The 16,747-nt window shown below is 35.8% G+C and overlaps 1 protein-coding gene across 11 annotated transcripts in view; it reads left to right on the top strand.

Annotated features, from left to right (window-relative positions):
• The window catches only part of LOC124632159 (calcium-activated potassium channel slowpoke), a 56,013-nt gene that overhangs the window by 19,854 nt on the left and 19,412 nt on the right, over positions 1 to 16,747 (top strand). For 7 of the 11 annotated variants that reach the window (XM_047166857.1, XM_047166855.1, XM_047166849.1 and 4 more), the window contains exons 2-7: positions 12,946 to 13,007; positions 13,279 to 13,375; positions 14,322 to 14,433; positions 14,671 to 14,822; positions 15,233 to 15,400; positions 16,368 to 16,459. In XM_047166857.1, coding sequence (XP_047022813.1) covers positions 12,946 to 13,007; positions 13,279 to 13,375; positions 14,322 to 14,433; positions 14,671 to 14,822; positions 15,233 to 15,400; positions 16,368 to 16,459 — 683 coding nt within the window. The remainder of the gene's footprint in view (positions 1 to 12,945; positions 13,008 to 13,278; positions 13,376 to 14,321; positions 14,434 to 14,670; positions 14,823 to 15,232; positions 15,401 to 16,367; positions 16,460 to 16,747) is intronic. The other 4 variants (XM_047166850.1, XM_047166851.1, XM_047166848.1 and 1 more) reach the window with 1 other exon arrangement.

Below are 16,747 nucleotides of genomic sequence, written 5' to 3'. Positions count from 1 at the left end.
CCCTGAACGGTAATATGCGTAAATTAGCATTTCTTTTAATTACATCATAGCAATAACGCTTTTCTGTTCCCCCATAAAAAGTATCCAGCATGGTCACCATTATGGCTAATAAATCAATAGGAGATAGTCGGCGTATCATCAAAACCAAAACCCTGGTAACCCGTCCCGCGAACATTCTATATTTACCGATCTATATTTAAAACGTTCGTGTGACAGAGCGACATCGTCTCTTTATTGCTTCACTATAATTGGATGCGCGACTTTAGACCTTATTGACAACACGAAAAATACTCTATTTGATGTTGTTTTGTCTCCTACATTGGTAAAAACTATTTTATATGACGTGTGTCTGTGGCAGGTCAAAGAAAAGTTATGTATTTTTTGGAATATTCTAGGAAGTTTTGTTGCAGTTTACGTGTTTACATATTTTTGTGTAAAGATTTCTTTAGATTATCAAAATATTTAAAGAATTTCAACGCAAAGTCATGAAATGAAGTAACTCTTTAGCTGCACGTGTTTAACATATTTAACAAATGTTTAACATTTTCATTTAATTTTCTTTCTTTCTGCACATTTTCAGTGATCCTTAAAATATTTATGTAAAGAAAACCTTAAGGTGTGCTGCGAGTATTTTTAAATTTGAGTGATTGAACAAGTACACTAAGGTACAGGTAGATTGCTTACGGTTACAAATTATACAATGATAAATGGATAAAGGAATATTGACAACGTTATGCAGCACAAGTCTGAAGTTGCATGACAAAAATTACGTTACCCAGGGGAAAATACTTTTGTACATCAAAAGGTTTTTAACCTCTTGCCTTGCTCGGTGTAGTCGAAGCACGAGCTTAAGCAACATTTTTATATTTTTAGTGAGGTTTTCTTAAAATAAAAAGGAAAAAGTGAGAGGGAATGCACATTTATTTTATTTAAACTTCTTTACAATATAAGTATAAAGTTTAACTTATCTTGTAATACCTACACTAAAATACTTTGACAAACATACTTATTTCGTCGTTCTACATTGTGCTGCAGGCATAGATTCAACGATTGCACACTTCAATTTCAGTAAAAGTATCCACTTTTGAATCCAGCAATTGAATCAGATACCAATGCTGGAAGATATAGTATTTGAAACATACCTATCAGCCACTGGAATACACTGAACATTTTAAAAGTTAAAGTTGTGATTTAAAGGAACTACTGATCTACTGTTCTTCATGCTCTTTGGATTATTTTTTTAGGTTTTTATTACCTGTTTTTGACTCGTAATAACATAATCGAAAGACACATACATGAATATGAAGTAAGTACCTAACATAAAATTATTCTAGCAAAACTTAAAACATAACACTCGTAAAAGCAACGGAGAACAACAATACCGCTTCACGAAAATTGGGTATTTAGCATAATACGAGATGCAAACATTCGTATGAGCTAACAAAAGAACAGTAGCATTATGTGGGTACAATACAAACCATGCTACATCCTGCGTGCTACCCAAATTGCAATTCCGGCTTCATTCACAATTTTTTGTTAATTAAACTTGCAGTATTCCAGTCCTCCCGAATTTTGTAATTACCCTTTTTAAGAAAAAATAGTTTTCTAATAGTGTTTGTTGTAGGAATTTTGTTCTGGTCTGATACTGTAATTACAGTGTAAATCTTTGTTATAGGTACATGAGAATTACTCTTACAATTTATTTTGTTCCAAATCAAAGGAAAACTGCGATACTTACTAAGAATATTAGATACATAGATATCTAGATTTCCGCAAAGTAATGATTTCAGTATTACAGCGGCTCCAGACAGTCTGTATTTCAGCTATCAGCGCCAATGAAAGTAATATGCATTACATAACGCTGTATAAAGATTGTTTAGCAAAAAAATACCAAACAAATTATCCCAATATCTCGTGAGAGGCAATTTTCCGTATTTCCCACCAATATTTACGTTACAGCGAGTAAACTGGCAAGCTTTTCCTGAATTTCATGTTTTTTACACGAAGCAAAAAGGCAAACAAGCGGCCCCTAGCTTATGGGCACCTGCAGCAGTCATAAATCATGAAAGTAAAAATCCGTTTATCGATACGGGAAGCGAGTAAAAGTTAATATGTTGAACCTTTATTCAATATTCTGACCGTAGCGTAGCAGAGTTAGCAAAAGCTACAGTAATACGTTTTTACAGTCGTAGCCATTTTTATTAAATTTCTGCATTTAAGTGGTTAAAGGTATTCAGAGGTAAAACTCGTAAGTTTGTGACTTTTGCGATGGAAAAGCTTTAAAATTGTAAAAGCTTTAACATACGAAGTATGGCCTTACAATGTGAACGATAGGCTAGAGTTTGTTTCACTATTTTTCTTCAGTTCTAAATGGCAATTTATCTTTTAGTACGTTCATTAAAATAATCTTTAGCTCTTGACCTATTTCAGCGCTGTCATTACTCCGTAGGTCTTTCATTAGCTCATCAATAACCAAAAGACCAAGTATACTATATGTACATTAAGTGTATATGTATGCAGTATAATTTTATTTATAGCCACAATTCAGAATTATCAAGTTTATTTACGTTCAAATTACCGACAAACTAAAAATACCGTGCATATAGAAGATTTTCATGAGCACGAGTAGAAACGCGTCTATTTTGATAGTGACACAAAAACCACTTCTCCCCACTAGAATGACAAATGTTAAGGTTATTTATAAATTGTCTACCTTTTTTTCTACGGCTATTGAACCAAGAACGGTAAGTATATGTATATTTCTATCACACTGATGAGAGTTCATTTCTCACAAATGAAGGGACTAATTAATAAATGGAGAGAGATAATGAGGATTTAGTATGATTTTTTGCCAACGTAACAGCAAGAGATTTCTTGAGTGTTATATTTTTATATTTTTTAAATGTTGATCGTTTTCCGAAATCAAGGCTAAAATATCTATAAATCACTCGTGTTTTCAAATGCATGTTTTGACAAATAATATTATCAGTGATGGGAATTTTATTGCTTATCAATCAAAACACATGTTCGTGTTTATGTCGCTTTTTATGAATCCCTATTTTATGTATATTTTCCGTATCGTGAAAGATTTTCCACATTCGAAGACGCCATATAACTTTAAAACACCCTGAAGCGATTTATAGGTATCATTGTTCCTATATACATTATTTGGTTTGACCTATTTTGAACCGCAACTCTGCTAATCATATGCGGTGTTTTTTCTACTAATGGAAGGCTGACCAAAAAGATTGTCAATATCAGCGCGACCCGTTGGTTTAATTCCACAATGAAAGGTATTAAACGATTAAATCTACCATCCACACAGGGTGGAAAAAAGAGTTTGCAAAAATACACCCATAAATATTTTAACGGAACCCATTACCCATGTGCGCGGGTCACCGGTGACCTGTATTTTTCTAATTCGAAAACCGGGATTCCCGAGTTTAGCATCATAAAACAAAAGTGTGCGTTTTGTTTAATTGCTGTAGAGAACGTTATAAAAACACGGCGAGTAATACTCTTCAGTATGACTTAATAGTTGACCGGCAGTCGTAAATCTATTTTTCGTTAGATGCTAACGTCTATCTGCGGTGAGGCCTGAGCCGAATTTATTGAGTAAATCTTGAGAGATTTGTTCATTTGCTTGATTTTCAGCTATGCATATTCCTAGTAGCATTTTTTACATAAATAACCCGAAAAATATTGCAATAATAATTTTCTGATAACAGAATACATCGTTTACACAACTTCATACATTTTCGCAACCATAAGTAAAATTACTAGATAGCTTTCCGTACAACAACCTCAGACTTTCAATTTCAGTAAATTGCATGATTGCGTGACCTCTAACAACTCACCAGCGAGCAAGTTCAAATTCTATACTATCTTTTGGCAATCTGCCCGACACACGGACGTGGGTAAGGGAAAGTCTCATCCATCACTGTGAACATAGTTTTAACCACCCGTCCCTCCCTCTCGGAAGTCAAGCGATACCTTTGCTAATCCCAACAGCCATTACCGTCAGCCGTACCTAGCTCTGCGGAGATTAAACACCCACTAATCATTGATAGGGAAGCTAGGGAACGTATCCCAAACATCGGGGATACACCTGCAGGCCGGGAAAATGGAACGCTAGGAAAACCTATTTAATTCTAACAGCAATTAGAAATACATTACCTATGCTTAGTTACTGAGAAGGAATACCACATATTCTTTATGAATGTGAAACGCAATTGTTTGCTATAACAATGTAAACATAGTATAGTTAATTAAGATGAGCACGCATGAATGGTCCTCACCTAATGAATAACAAACAATCTGACACCCTCTACATACTTAATAGGGTTACTTAATACCTATATTTAGACAAATTAGTTCTGCCATGTAATCTGAGCACGAATATGGTGGTCATAGTCATCTATTACAGAAGATAAATGAGTGCTAATCAATGTAATGCATGCCATGTCATCCTAGTGTTTGATCTTTGCACATATAAGTAGCAAAGATTGCTGCGCAGTGGCATATGTAAATTAGGTGATGACAAGTGTGTAGGTATATTTCATTAATCCTGAAAAATTGAGTCATATAAACTTCATTCCATTTTATAACGTGAATCATCTGGGAAGTGATTTTCCCGCGAAAAAAAAACGCTTCATTTCACGATACTCACTTTTGAAATTCAGCAATTTCTCTCGTTGTTTTCAATAAGCTTTTCACTCAAAATAATATCTGAGTTTACGCTGTTATTAGCACTTCTGGTCACAAATCTAAGAGCCTGCAATACGTAATTATAGTGGGGCCAATCCGTGGCCTGATTTATTGCCTTCAGTCCTCCACGTTTCATTACCGTTCGTATTTCTAGGCCGGCTGCGTTCGGCTTTTAATTCGTAAGAATACTTTGACACTTTTATAGCTGGGGTATGCTCGCTTTTCTGACTTTTATTGGTAATACATCAATGTTGTTGGTCCAAGGTTTAATGCGTGATTTTTGAGTGGTTTCACGGCATTATGATCACGTTTCAGCAGTTTGCTTTTTTAATGATTTCAGTCGAATTGTTTATGGACCGAAGCACGTGAGGGAATTCTTTGCTACAGTACCAATTTCAGTTTTTAAACCTTTTTATTTCAGTGAAGTAGGTACTGTATCCTAAATGTATCCATGTAGCTAAATAAAGAACAAACTTAATGGAGAGAGTGACCCTGTTACATACTGTAAGTAGCTCGATCGCGGTTAATATGGTGATAATACATGAATGTTTATATACAATAGTATATTATTTCATCCAGAAATTAATAAGCAACAAGTAGCGTATCATATATACTTACAGTTTCGAGTGTGGCATTATCGTCTTCTATACAACAAGATAATGATTAGTTTTGTTTATTCGTCAGATATTGTTGACTACAACTTTATCCCCCAGTTAAGGCCAGTTACAACACTCGTAACTTTCGCCTTGTGTTAGACTTTACGCGTCACTTCATCAACCTAACTTATATATTAGCCTTAAAAAGAAAGATTTTTCCTTTCCTTTTTAATAGGATATTTTTTTTTCACAAAATTATTGGTTTTATTTTTATGTGCCGATAAATTAAATACAGTTTTAGTATAAGAATAGCAACAAAAACTGATAATGGTTATGACATACCTATAATTGAAATATCGAGTCAACCGATAATTAAAGCCACCATTTAGATATGAAGCAATCTACATCATCGGAGATTCATCCATCTGTCCGTCTGTCTGTCACACAATCATTGATGAGCACATTACCAGTTAATCTTTGATCTGACGATTGTTATTGGAAAACTCCATCAGTGAAATCAAACACGAAATGGACACAAATTCACTTCCTAGACACATTTACACTTAGCAGCAAAACATTGTGGTCAGTTAGAAAAAATCTTAACTGTCTTTTTGATAGATTTTACGGTTAATTTATTAGATTAAATATTAACTTCAAAAGCTATGTCATAGACTAATATAATGTTAATAGTTAATTAATTACGTGAGCGTAGAATTAGTGGATACTTTTTTTTGCAATTTTCTATCGACTGTTTGGGATTTGTATAATAGTTCTTCATTGTAGCAAAGATAATAAGTAATGATTGAAGAAAAACAGCATTTCATTGATTTGAACAGTTTATAGTTTTTCCATTTGGCAGACGGCGTGAAAGGATGTTTAGATTTGAAATTAAACAGTAGCACGCTTTGTGTAAGTATCACTGGAAGTTGATAATAACGTTTATTTGTTATCATCAACGTATTTTTGGACTGTTATGTTTAAATTGCCTGCCTCTACATATAATCTTATGAAGTGTACATGAGGTAATAGAATCACTAACTAATTCGATCTTTCCGACAAGCTTTTATGGACTTCTTGATAGGTCAAAATAATAGGTAACAAAACACTTTTGGGAATTAAAGTTAATTCGCGTAAACTGATACAACAATAATTTAAAAAAGTTATTCTAGCCCAAACCAGCATATTTTTATATTATTTCGTACACTATGGCAATCTAAAACTCTGACTCAATTCTAACCCGAGCCGTTACACACATACACTCATCTAGCAATAACTCCAGAACGTTCTCCCAAGAATCTCTCTGCAAAAAGGTCACTTGTCGAAGAAAGACGTCAAATCGTCGCGTCAGACCTGACAATGGTCCGCAAAGTTTCTCCGCACAAAATATCTAGGTCCACACTTTTATCGGAACTTTATACTTTACTTGGTCCTTGAAATACTAGGGTCTTGAGGAACTAGGAAGTCTTACATTGGAATAAGTGTGTAGGTAGTGAAAAGGTTGAATTTTTATATTTTTGTGCAGGGTAATTGTAGCAGTAAATTCATTACTCAATCGATTAAGTGTAGTTGGTGGTATCTAAGTATTAGGTAAATCTCGTACATAAAGGTGAGTATAGACTCCAACATTTTCTCGAGCATTTCTGTGTAATGAAACGTACTTACGAATGGTACAATACAGGCAAAAGCTCAGTTTCTAAAGCATGTTTAGTTTGTAAAAGAATGATAGAACATATCGTAGAGCGGCTCGCTGTTATGTTACAAGTAATGTAACAGAACAGCAAACCGCTCTACTACTACGCTACTACGCTCTATGTTGAAGTCTATACTCACCTTAAAAGAAAGCATTTTGCATTTGACCTAAATTAAATGTCCCAAACTGTAGAATAAACCAAAGCTCTGCGCCATCGTAACAATTTGGTCATTACAGCTTTTTATTTGTCGAAGTTAGTGGCGTGACATGAGCACATTAGAAGAGGTATCTGCCAGTTAATAGGGACCGCATCGCAACTTGGCACATAAATACTGTATACTATCAAACTTCGTGGTTGTTTTACGACTTTTTCCGTCCGCTTCGGTCGTACGTCCAAGATATGTTCGCGCCATGCGCTGTTAGGAACAAATTAATGTGCCAGATATGTGCTTGCTTGTTGAACTTTTTTAATTTTATTTTTCTGAAGATAAATGGTACTTAGGTGTCGCTGCAGCTGCCTGGGAAGGAGATAGCGAAAAATAACAAAGTTAGGTACATGTAATGGGCAAGGAAACTGTAGAAACTGATTATAATAATTTTTCCATAAACCAACCGGCACATTTCAATTTTATTCACTTCGATTCTTATGCTTCCGGGATTTTCGCAAAAAAATATAAAAACCCTGGCATCTTCCTTAAGGAAAAATATTGCCATGGTAGGCAAGCTGTCCTTTCATATAATTTTTCTTATCGTGTTCATTAATCCTCACGTTGGGCCTTCACTCCACATTTTGTCAGCGCCCAATTGGCAATTTGTGCATCCGGGTTGCCACATTTTCCTCCTTGTCTTCTTTTTATACTTACATAGAACTTTGAGCTCCAAAAAACTTTAGGACTATTTATTTGTGTATGTTTTTACACTTAGTTTACCTGCACAAACGGATAAATAATTAATTTAGATTCTCGTAACACTGAACATATCAACTGGGAGTTAACGTGGGTTTCATTTAGAGATCATTAAGTTTTTTGGATCACCAATCTTAAATGATGATTAAATTACATCTAATAAAGTGCGGTCTGCAGTTTGAACCCGTGACCTTTTAAATAACTTCACGGTAAGAAAATTAAAAACGTTAGTACGCCGCACAGATTACGAAATTCACAAAATTAAAAAGATAACGACCAATTTGTCAACTCATTTGTTTATCCTTTAATGAAAGTAAAAAAAATATGACCTTTCGCTACAAACCCGCAGAGTCTAATAACGTCTAAAAATAAGAGTATAAAAATGGCGGTTCTGGCGCGGCTCTAAGTACACAATACTCCTAAATACTTCCTTGCTTCTGAAGAAAATGGAAAAGTCCGAATAACGTAACGCTAGGCAGTCAGTTTCCACGCCGCTGACTCGCCCTCGTATTTCTAAGCTCGTTTAGACGTACACGGGAGGTTTCCATTAGAGTCTTAAGATAAAATAAGTATTTTCAGTGGTCTGAAAAAACCGTATACTTCACTGAATTTAATATATCGGATTTACTTGCGTCTCGTTTGGTTTCAAAGGAGGAAGACAGTAATTATTGTGTTCAGGAAAAGAATAAATAAAATTGTATGGCTTATTTACCAATACTTTGTACCAATATACTCACTTGGAATTGGTATTCAACAGTTAATAGATGACAATATAACATGCGAAATGACTTTGCCATCAAACTAACAACTAATAATTACGCGAAGCACTGACTGAACGGACATTAGAACACCGCAATACCCTCCATTAAAGCATTTATTGTTCTCGTTACGAAGCATGAAAATGTAGCACATAAACGAGAGGTCAACGACCTATTAATATGGCTATATGTATAATTGCCCTTTATGTACACTTTAATATGCAGTAATAAATTTCCCCTTTTCTTTCGTAAAAATGTAAAGCTTACAAGTTAAATAGGTGTAATTTATGAACGCCATAATCTAGCTTTTCCATGGTTGCCGTGAACCGTGTCATGGCCATGGGGGTAACGATTCGCCTCTTAACCTGAGTATTACTAATACCTTAGCTTCAGCTCTGTTTATTGAACTTGAACTGGTAGAAGCTAGTCTATAAAATAGCTATTTTATTTACATACATAGATTAATCCACGAGTTTACGGAGAAACCACAAAATGCCATCTGTTACAAGCCTTACGTAATTACAATCTTACACACTCGTGCCTTCACGCAAAATACACATACAGGAAAGTATATGTAACACACATATATAAGTATATAACCTACGAGTACCTATGCAAGTTACGTATTTTCAATACACTTACCTGAAAACGGGCTTTTATTACACTACTTTAAGGCACGAAAACCTGTAATTACAACATTATAACTTTTTTTCTTTGAAATTATAGTTACCTATGAAAAACTTACCACAAATGTAGGACGATTACTTAGTTCATTTTTACGTAGGTACATTTTTCCAAGAAAATAATAGTTCCTCAATAAGCCAACAAAGGCCATGTCTTTCTAGTCTATATTTTTTATAAAGACTACTACTGTTTTTTTAATAATACATACACTTCCCTAAGCTACAAAAGAATTTCTTGAAGGTAGATAAACCCTTAGTTCAGCAGTTAATCGCAAACGACTTTGACTGTGACTTTGTCTTCTGACATTCCACTGTCCTACAATAATCCCTCACCTTCCAAGATACCTAGGCACCCACTTCTTCAGGTCGGTTTAAATCTGAATAAGTTTGCGAAGTCAAGGCAGCAACCTTGCTGGCACGCCGCAGTAATTGGATGACGACCACTAACTGGATTAGCCTTGCTGCGTGCAACCGCGCCCATTGTAATCTAATAACACCCATAACTCGACACATTTCCTTATATCCACCCTTATTGTGTAACGCATACAAGTTTATTCTTTATCAATCAATCGTGTCACAATGTTTAGACAAACTTCTTCATGAAGAAAATATTGACATCCAACCAGATTCAGTAACTGCAGTTCATTTGTTTATGATCGCCTCGGTTCGTCAGACCATTTATTACCTACAGATCTCATTAGTATTTAGTTCTCAATAACCTTTTAACTTTAATTGACTTTTTTTAACAGGTAGGTTAACCTAAATAATTAAACCATATTTATTCATAATTAGACTATAGATGGCCTTGTACTGGTCTATAATTGCATATAAATTATAATAGCTATTATTTCTAATTAATTAATAGCATACTGTACTCATTAACTAATTTATTACACGTCATGGTAGGTATAAAGCACTTGGCACCTACACAATTAAATGTTTTGCAACAAATCATGTGAAAATTTCATGAAAGTTCTTTGCTCTCGAACCTAATGTTTACCGACAAAAATCAATTTTGAAACGTATTATGAGGTTGTATACCCCACGAGCGGCAGTTTCTCCAAGTGCCAAGTTATCGGCAAGTTGCCAAGTCTGACCACTTAAGTGACAAGTTGATGCAATTTGAAACTTGGCCTCTTATACTTCAAAGCTTTGATGCAATGGCGGAAATTATTTAAGGAGAACATTTACCGAACACTTTTCAACTTGCTCTACGAGATAGAAATGTGAAGTTTGCGGAAGTTCTTTAAAGTCGCTCGGTGCTTCTCGCACCAGTTGTTTGTTTTGAAAAATGGAATTCTATTTATCGTGTTACATGGAAAAGGAACTCTTGAATTTGAAGTACGAGTGTCTACCTCTAGTCTTTTCTATTGTTATTCGTCCTCAAATAAATTTGAAATAAGAACAACACGACCCAGCGACCACACCCTTTAGCGAACAAACGACCTTGGAGAGTTCCAACACAGTTTTCGGTTGACGCAGGCATTTGTTCAATCATAATTATGTCCTTCCAAAAATACGTGCGAGAGCATATGAGGAAAAACAAAAATATTACATCCTACGTGAAAACCATATGTCGGAAGCTTCATATGGTAATGCATCATGATTTATATAGAGGGATGATCTCGTCCGTAGCCGAGTCACGTCACCTCATGTCACTCTTTGCTCCGGTACCTCTTTCGTTCCCATAAAACATGTATCAGTTCCACACGCCCATATCCTTGTTTTAATACCAGAATAAACTATAGCTCTCCTAGGTCTTAAACCTCATTTTATTACGGCAATATAAAAGATAGAACCTATCCTAGAACTGTTTTATATTTTATAGAAAAGTTTGATGAAAATATCTGTCGTTATATTTATGTGGGAATAAGAGGAAGAAAACAAACTCGTATGCACATATTTTACTAACTTTACGATGTCAAAACATTGTGTTGGGTTATTCCTTTATAAATTAAGCGTATTCAGTAGGATAAGCTTATGCAAATTTATGTAATGCGGCTAATATCTGATGTATTGTTATTCTGTCGCTCGATATAATGTGGGTTCTATATTGTTATGTGTTGGCATCAGTTATTACAGAGATGATTACACTGAAACAAAAAAGGACTAGATTAGCGGGTTATCAAAGCAGTCAACTCTTTTTGAAATATGCTTTTTGTGCTTTAACCAACATTTAGTTAAAACATTTACAGCGTCAAATTAAGGCCTCATTATAAACACAAACAGTCATAAAAAGGTAAATTCACAGCGTAAAGCAACTCGAGCATCTAGCCTTGTGTACATTAAATAAAGATGCTCGCGCCATCCTTTTGTATGCATCGAAGCATCGCGAGGAAGCATCCAATTTGCATCCATTTCCATCCGATGCTCACTTGTTATTATAACAACGTTGCCTTTTATTAAACTCCGGAGCATTTTCCGCCTTGAGATGGAAATACGAGTATGAACACAATTTATACACTTCTTTGAATGCTGGAATACTTTTTTGCTAAAATGAAGTGGGATATGCTAGTATAGATACTAGATGTATTTTCTGAAGAAGAGAACTCTATATGGATATTAATTAACTTGTGTACTTTTAGTCATCTTTCCATGTCGCATTAATATTATCCATTTCACGCTTTAACCGCCATGACGAAGATAATAAATAGTGACATCACTGGCCCTAAATCAGGGTGTGCTCACTTAAAGTATCATCTTACTACTTAATAGGTATGCACAGAGTGCCTCATGTACTTATTAAACTTGATTGATATTCATAACATTGTCATAACATAAACATCATGTACTTACCAACTTAGAATATGATGCATGCAATATTTTGCGCATACATATCGTCGGAGATATATCACACAAAGTCATACGATGCAATATTGTAACAAATGAACCAAACTTAAAAAAACATAGTCTAATTGTCAAACCACATTTAGTCAACAATAAAAAAGTACCTAAACGGATACAGAATGAAATAACATTTACTAGAATCACAAAAATCTGAAAATACTTTATCCAAATCTTGGAAAACGTAAGGCATTTATTGTAAGACTTCATAGAGCCTCATTTATTCCACAAAGAAGTTGATACCTACATCAAAATTGATGATCCACGTTATGTAACTGATAGGGGGGTACAGCTATAAGTTTTATGTAATACATATTTCGCTAATGGCTCATCCGTCAATGTCTATCATAACGTAAATTGATTTCCAATCGTTGTGAAAGTAGACTTTTGACAGGTAAATTGAATTTCTGTAGGTATTGGAGAAAAATGAAAAAGATTTATTATAAAAATTAACAAGCAATTAAGTTATACTTAATTTTGCGTTTTGTTTCTTCCGTAGCAGCGTAGCGTTAGTATTACTTATTGAAAAATATACTTACACCAACCTCTAGGCATTACAATATATACCTGGTTTACGTTAAACATAGTGCTTTATGTACTTTTCGTAGCAGTCTACATTATAGATCATCTTCTTGCTACGAGATCGTAGCCTTCGTAGCGCTACGCCTGTTCCGAATCCTAATAGATGAGTTGTGTAGCAAGTGCCGTATTTCGGCTTAATACAAGACAATTGAACTAAAACATAATGTTTTTCCATTCCAGGTAGTGTTGGTGTTCATCCTGAGTATAGCATCGCTCATCATCTACTTCATTGACGCGTCCAGGTAACAAACAGTCCTTATACCTTCTATAACATTGCATCGCTAACATTATTAATAACTTACTAATCTTGATAATGCTGAATTCAAGGAATACGTGAGTCAATACTCATAATAAATGTGGTCGAAACTGTTTGCTGAATATAGTCCTATATGTAGCTTCTGTTTATTTGTCAGCTGTGATATATTAGTGAAATAGCTTCAAGTGAACCTGTTCCTAACTGTTGTTGTCGTTAGAGAGATGTGCATGACCTATATACCGAGTGTTTGATTTCAGTGAAGAGGTTGAGCGATGCCAGAAATGGAGCGACAATATTACTCAGCAAATCGACCTTGCCTTTAACATATTTTTTATGGTCTACTTTTTTATACGAGTAAGTTGAGTTCGTTTATTTTCCGTTCATCATTGGCAATTCAAGATGCTTTTGTTCGAATCAAAATTAATTATTCATTTCATAAAAAATATTTATTCACTAGCTTTTTTTAGTGTACAAAACTTTTAAACAAAAACAGTTAATTGACCTTATTTTATTTTTGAAACAAACAACTTACTGACTTGACACTAAACATTTTCCGTACCCCAAATTAACGCCTCGTACCGGCCATAAATTCATACAAAATATGAAGTTGTGTGGTTGAGATAAAACAGTCTTCACGAAGCTTTGCGAAATTATTATACTAACATTTAAACAATACTCCGAGCCTACATCAACACCTGAAGAAGCTTCACAAAATTAATACTTCCTTCTTCCTTTTAATTTCTGTCAATGGCTTTTTATATGGTGTCTGATATGATTGACAAGAAACACCAAATACTTAGACAGACTTTTTATTGGTTGTGCATGTTCATTGTTCACATAGTAATGCCCGAATACTCAACTGTCCATGTTACTAAATTATAACGATGTTGACGTCAAATAAACTTGATCAAGCAAAAAGAAACAAATATATTTGTATCCATAATAAAATAGCTCTAACATTCATCCTACACTTAACGCCATAAAGATTTGAAAAAAAAAACAACTGAGAATCGAGCTATTCATTCAAAGATCGAAAGTTACGTTACAAACTCTTTTTTGCAAGTGGTCTATCTAGGCCCATAAAAAACAATCTTTTTTTTTAAACAAACAAAAGATTTTAAAATCGGAATTCCAGGTTTAGAAGAAAACAAAAGAAAATTAAATATTACAATTATTTATTCTTACATTTGAGTATTCGGGTACATATTTTTCTGATCTTATTGATGTTTTTCTCAGTGTTTTGTGTACAAAATTGTTACTCTTAATACGAATTGTATACCGTGTGATACTTCTGTTTCAGTTTATAGCAGCTAGTGACAAACTATGGTTCATGCTCGAGATGTATTCATTTGTAGATTATTTCACGATACCCCCATCCTTTGTATCAATATACCTGGATAGAACGTGGATAGGTGAGTCAACTTTTTATTACAAGTATAGATACTTATATCAAAAAGAGAATTGGGATTATTCACGGATTATTCCATGAAAAATACAAATTCCCTACTGCATTAAACGCATGAATCAATAGAAATACAACTTTATTGCGATTGATTAGCTTTCAAACACACTACACTCAATAAAATAAACGAAGTTGTTAATACTAAATACAAATCAAAAGTAAAACTGGATGTTCCTCTCTGTTCCAGGGCTGAGATTTCTCAGGGCTCTACGCTTAATGACCGTGCCTGATATTTTGCAATACCTCAATATATTAAAAACATCGAGCTCAATTCGGTTGGCGCAATTAGTTTCTATATTTATATCAGTGTGGTTGACCGCAGCCGGCATTATTCATTTGGTAAGTGTTTCACGTCAAATATTTTACTCTGTATGTATGTGAATCACGGATTAGAGGATTTTTGAAACTGATGACTCAATTTGAGATGGTATAAATTGTGCATATTATTATTTTCTTAGCAGTGAGTATCATCATTAAAAAGTTGCATAGGTACCGAAAAAAGAATGACCGTGCAGGTCATTCTTTTGATAAAAAAACGTGTATTTTTATGTGAATGACTCAATAACCAATTAATTTAATAACAGTCATTGAAATAAAACCCCTATGTACGAGTACACATTATGTCCTTAATAAGAAAAGTAAAAGGAATGGTCAAACAGTTAATGATCTCCAAACCAAATGTATTCTGTACCCGTACAAATCATAGTACTTTAGGCCCTTGTCTGACTCTCGTGTGTATGGTGTTTCAGCTGGAGAACTCGGGCGATCCGTTAGAGTTCGAGAACGCGCAGAAGCTGTCCTACTGGACGTGTGTGTACTTCCTTATAGTGACCATGTCCACCGTAGGTTACGGTGACGTCTTCTGTCACACAGTACTTGGAAGAACATTTTTAGTTTTTTTTCTCCTCGTCGGCTTGGTAAGTTTCACTTTCAACTGTTCTATCTAAATCTCTATGAATTTAATATTTAATGAATTTAAATGAATTATAAAATCAAATAATATCAAAGTTCTCTTTGCAAGGAGACGCAAGTCTCTAATTTCTTTCTGTAGTTGCATTTGGAACACGACATTTTTAATTTCTCAAGTATTTAAATGTAGTTTCCATACTTTTTGTACGGCTACTGAGTCGTGACGACAAGCTTGCGGTTCCTTGTACAAGGCTAAACTATAACAAAGCAAAAGGAAACATAACAAACATTCCAGTGATAAGGTTACAATATAGTTCACATGGGACTTGCTAGACAAGTGGTTGATCGCACAGCTCGTTGAATGATTGTAAGCCTGACTAGTGCACACATAGACCGCATGACGTTAACGATGAGCTCGCGAGACGCCGAGCGGCGCCCCGCCCGGGCGGATCCTCACCGCCCTCGAGTGCCATCTTCTAACTTCCCGGCTTCCAACGACTATCTTTCGACTATCGCCGACCACTCAATTTTAATACGCTTTTCTTCGAGCGGCTGCATGGGTGTATTTTGTTTTTTCTTTTGCTTTGTTACGTGAAAGTGACCGCGAACGTGCCGCCGGAGGATCTGGCTCGCCGCGCTTAGAGTACGGAGTGTACTGGGGACTGGTCCGAACGAGATACGCGAGTGTCGCAAGTCGCGCAGTGGCGCCCGCCGCCTCGGCGACCCGGTGCCGTCCCACCCCTCCCACCTCGCGATGCATGCCGCACCACGCCTGGCTGTGTTCAGTTGCTCACATCACCGGTAGACACACACTACTTCCTTTTATTTTTATTTCGCTCCGCTACCGGCTACACTTTACGACTCAGCGTCACCATAGAGAGTATACCGATCTGTGTGGACATTGTCGTGCACCACTCGATGGTGTCCGCGTGCGATCCGGACACCATGTTCGATCGACACCGTGGTCTGTTGCAGGCAATGTTCGCTAGTAGCATTCCCGAAATTATAGAGCTGGTAGGAAGTAGGTCCAAGTACAGTGGCGAGCTGAAGCGTGAACATGGAAAGAGGTATCCGTTTGATAATATAAAATGGTCGGCGAAAGTTAAGGCGATTCATCTCGCACCACGTCCGGAATGAATCGCCCGAGCTCTCGGCGACCATGTGGTATCATCACCTTATAAGAAAGCTTGCTCAGTGCCGTCAGATGTATTGTGTTATCTACTCGTGTTCACGCGCGGGTCCGTCGGCGGGCGGCGGGCGGCGCGCGGCCCCGGTGCTACCCCGTACCGCCGGGGCCGGCGTCTCTGCGCAGCCCTCCGACTCGGCCCGCCCGTGCTCGCGTCTACCAAGCGTCT

This window comes from Helicoverpa zea, chromosome 7, assembly GCF_022581195.2.
Source record: "Helicoverpa zea isolate HzStark_Cry1AcR chromosome 7, ilHelZeax1.1, whole genome shotgun sequence".
NCBI lineage: Eukaryota > Metazoa > Arthropoda > Insecta > Lepidoptera > Noctuidae > Helicoverpa > Helicoverpa zea.
Note: the sequence above shows the minus strand (reverse complement) of the source record. Positions and strands in the feature narration are given on the sequence as shown.